This window comes from Rattus rattus, chromosome 6 (assembly GCF_011064425.1).
Source record: "Rattus rattus isolate New Zealand chromosome 6, Rrattus_CSIRO_v1, whole genome shotgun sequence".
Taxonomy (NCBI): domain Eukaryota; kingdom Metazoa; phylum Chordata; class Mammalia; order Rodentia; family Muridae; genus Rattus; species Rattus rattus.
Window position 1 is genome coordinate 76,594,063 of NC_046159.1, and position 3,218 is coordinate 76,597,280.

Below are 3,218 nucleotides of genomic sequence, written 5' to 3' on the forward strand. Positions count from 1 at the left end.
TAAGGAAGCCACGGGGTCAGATCCCGAGGTAAAGGTTATTTATTGTGAGGCAATCTACATGGATGCTGGGAGCCAAACTCAGGGCATCTGCAGGAGAGCCATACTGGTTCTTGAACCACAGACACATTGCTCCAGTTCCATAATTACATATTTACCCAACAATTATGATATAGAAAGCGAGATGTAATTTAGCAGTGTTGTGCCAAGATTCCCTCCCCAGCAAATACAGGGTCTCAATACACAATTCAGGCTGGCCTTGAATTTAGTGATCCTCTAGAGTGCTAAGGTTACAGGGACATATCACTACATAGAGCTAGAAAATATTAATAATATCCACTGACAATGTACCAACTCATAAACGTTGAGGGCCATTTGCTCCTTAGTAAACTGAATTGTTTTCTCTGATGTGAAATAATTTTGCTTGATTTTTTTTAAATCCAAACTAGGAATATGTAACTTTTCTCCTACAAATTAAATTGCTTTATTACAAATTGCACTCTCTGATTTTCTTATCGGCCTGCTTTAAGGATATCCACGTGTTCAGTTTGCTTGCTCGATGTTTGGCCCACACCAAATGGTTGTTTAACCCAAATATCTGAGCAGCAAACTGGGCTGATCCTTCTGGAGAAAGTATAGTTGAACAGCCAATTCCACTGAGCAGTCCCAGAGATGACCACACATCCTGAGCACCCCAGTCTGGTGTGATTGGGGGACAGCTGATAACCGGATATGCAGTATTACCAGACATCACTGGGCCTAGTCCATTGTTCCTGCCCGCCACTGGGACAAATAGGGTAGGTATGCCATCCCCTTCATATTCTGCTTTAATCCTCAAAGTTTCATCTGGTCCTTTACGTGCAGATGTTACTCTAAGTTCACACAGAATCCCAAAGTTTCCACAAGCCTTCTTAATTTTTTCACAGTGACCAAGGTCAGAGGTTGAACCCATCAGCACTACCACCCTGCACTGACTGTCTGACTTGAGAAGCAACTCCACTCGGTCTGCAACCCACTCAAAGTTTTCCTTACCATCTGGAGTCCTTCTGGAGTTACTTCTTTGAGATCCCGATAAGACTGTATGTCTTTCTGCTGGCTCCGATCTCCCGATGGCCATAGTCTCCAGGAATCATTATCTGTGACATCAGCAAGAACAATCTCTTTGGTGGTTACATCAACACCAAACTCAATCTTCATATCAACCAGTGTACAGTTTTGGGGCAGCCAGGATTTCTCCAGAATTTCAAAAATAGCTTGTGTGGCATGACTCATGATATCCACTTCAGTTTGCCCTATAACAAGTCCAGCAAAACAAAATTTTGCAGCAATGAGTTGCTCCTCAGACCACTGTGGGTCGTTACTGGCATCATCCTTGAAGAACATCTCTACTTTTGGTGGATAAAACTTATACCCCTCCTTCACACCAGGGTTCCTTTTGAGAAAAGATCCAGTGGCGATTCTTCGGCATACCCACTCAATTGGAATCATTTCACACTGGGGTGCAATGAAAGCAGTCTCCCCACATTTCTTGGTGAAAGCAGTTTTTGTGCCAGCTTCCTGTAACAACTGATCTGCTGGTGATCTTATTGGAGATGGAGGCTTTGCCTTCCAGGTGGTTCTTTCTAGCTGCATTTCCTGCTGTAATCTGGTCCTTGGACTGCAGGAGGACTCTTCCTGGACTGTCTAACAATTCATAAACTTCCTTTGTTTTACCCTCATAGACCTTTCTCCAATGTTCAGTACTTCAGCTGTCGCCATTATCCTAGGTGAACTAGAGGAGCAGACTGCACGGGGGTGGGGGGGTTTAAAAGAGTAAGCGATCAGCGAACCCAAAGCACTCAGCTGGCTGCTCGGGGCAGGAACCTCGTCCCCCGTGTTTGGTTTCTTAGTCAGTGCTTCAGTAATTAATTTCCTCAGGAGTCTCCCTCAACCTTAACCAAGTTACTTGATTGGACCCTGGCTTTGACTCTCATAGCAACTTTCATTGTTCCATATTAAAAATTGAATTAAAAATTCAACAATTAATCCTGAAATTTTTTTCCAACATCAACTCCTTGGGGACTCTGTCTTTTTTCTCACCATATACATAACACCTGGTACACTGGTCTGTATACAGTAGGTACCTAGTAGCAGTGTGTGAGTAAATGAATGAATGTTGGACCAGTATTAAGCGATTTGTATAAACATGTATATTACTCATGGATATAAATGATTTGAATAGATTATTTGATTCATAGATATGTGAATCTCATCATCTGTACATGAAGACTCTTGCAAGTATCAAACAAACAAATGTATAATATATGTATTGAAGTGCCTTTATCATGGTGGGAACGATCTGTGCAGATCCAGACACACTATTTCCTTTCATAATTACTGTATATGAGGATAAATACTTAGCCCTCAGTAGAACTAATGGCCATCTCTCATAGATGTCACATCCCTGCAGACTGGGAAAGAGACCCATGTGAGAGTATATGAAGTCTACCTGGGGAGGCTAACTATGTCCTAGAGCGAGTTTCTGAGTATAAGATCTCAGCAGTAGATCCAAAAAGGTGTGTGATGGTAAGAATGAGAAACTAACAGTGTGTAAGACACCAAGTCTGCCATACTCATGCAATGCACCAAAGGTACTTAAGCTGAGTCTACACTGATGCAATGCACCAAAGATACTTAAGCCGAGTCTACACTGATGCAATGCACCAAAGGTACTTAAGCTGAGTCTACACTGATGCAATGCACCAAAGGTACTTAAGCTGAGTCTACACTGATGCAATGCACCAACGGTACTTAAGCTGAGATTTGGTTATGTTAAAGAAATTTTCCAAAGTCACAGAGCTAGGATCCCAAACAAAGATAACCAATCAGCACAAATGTCACAAAGAAAGTATTGGGAAGGGCAAGGGAGACCATGCAGAGAGTTTGGTAAGGTGGGCTTCACACACGCAGACTGAGAAGCTCCTTTTTCTAAGAAATTATAATTCTAAAAACTTGGTCTTTGACCCATTCTGTCCTCCTAACATCCATTCCATTTAAAATATAAAGACTCTATGCATGTAATGCTTTGAGAAATAAACAAAATATAATAATGCATCTCAGAAGCACATGAAGTAGCCATCACCTCAGCACGATGAGGAGTCAGACACTCAGAGCATGGGGCAGAGGAAGAACAGAAACCCAAGAGAAGAGCTGGTGTGCGCTAAGGACAGTCCCTTCCAATT

At 42.2% G+C, this 3,218-nt stretch overlaps 1 protein-coding gene across 1 annotated transcript; it reads right to left on the reverse strand.

Moving 5' to 3' along the window:
• Positions 1 to 425: 425 nt before the first annotated feature.
• On the reverse strand, positions 426 to 1,755 carry LOC116902782 (multifunctional protein ADE2-like). The gene is given in 4 exon segments (XM_032905124.1): positions 426 to 1,029; positions 1,032 to 1,570; positions 1,572 to 1,725; positions 1,728 to 1,755. Coding segments are annotated over 4 exon segments (1,266 nt in total). The 3' UTR covers positions 426 to 484.
• Between the last annotated feature and the right edge of the window lie 1,463 nt (positions 1,756 to 3,218).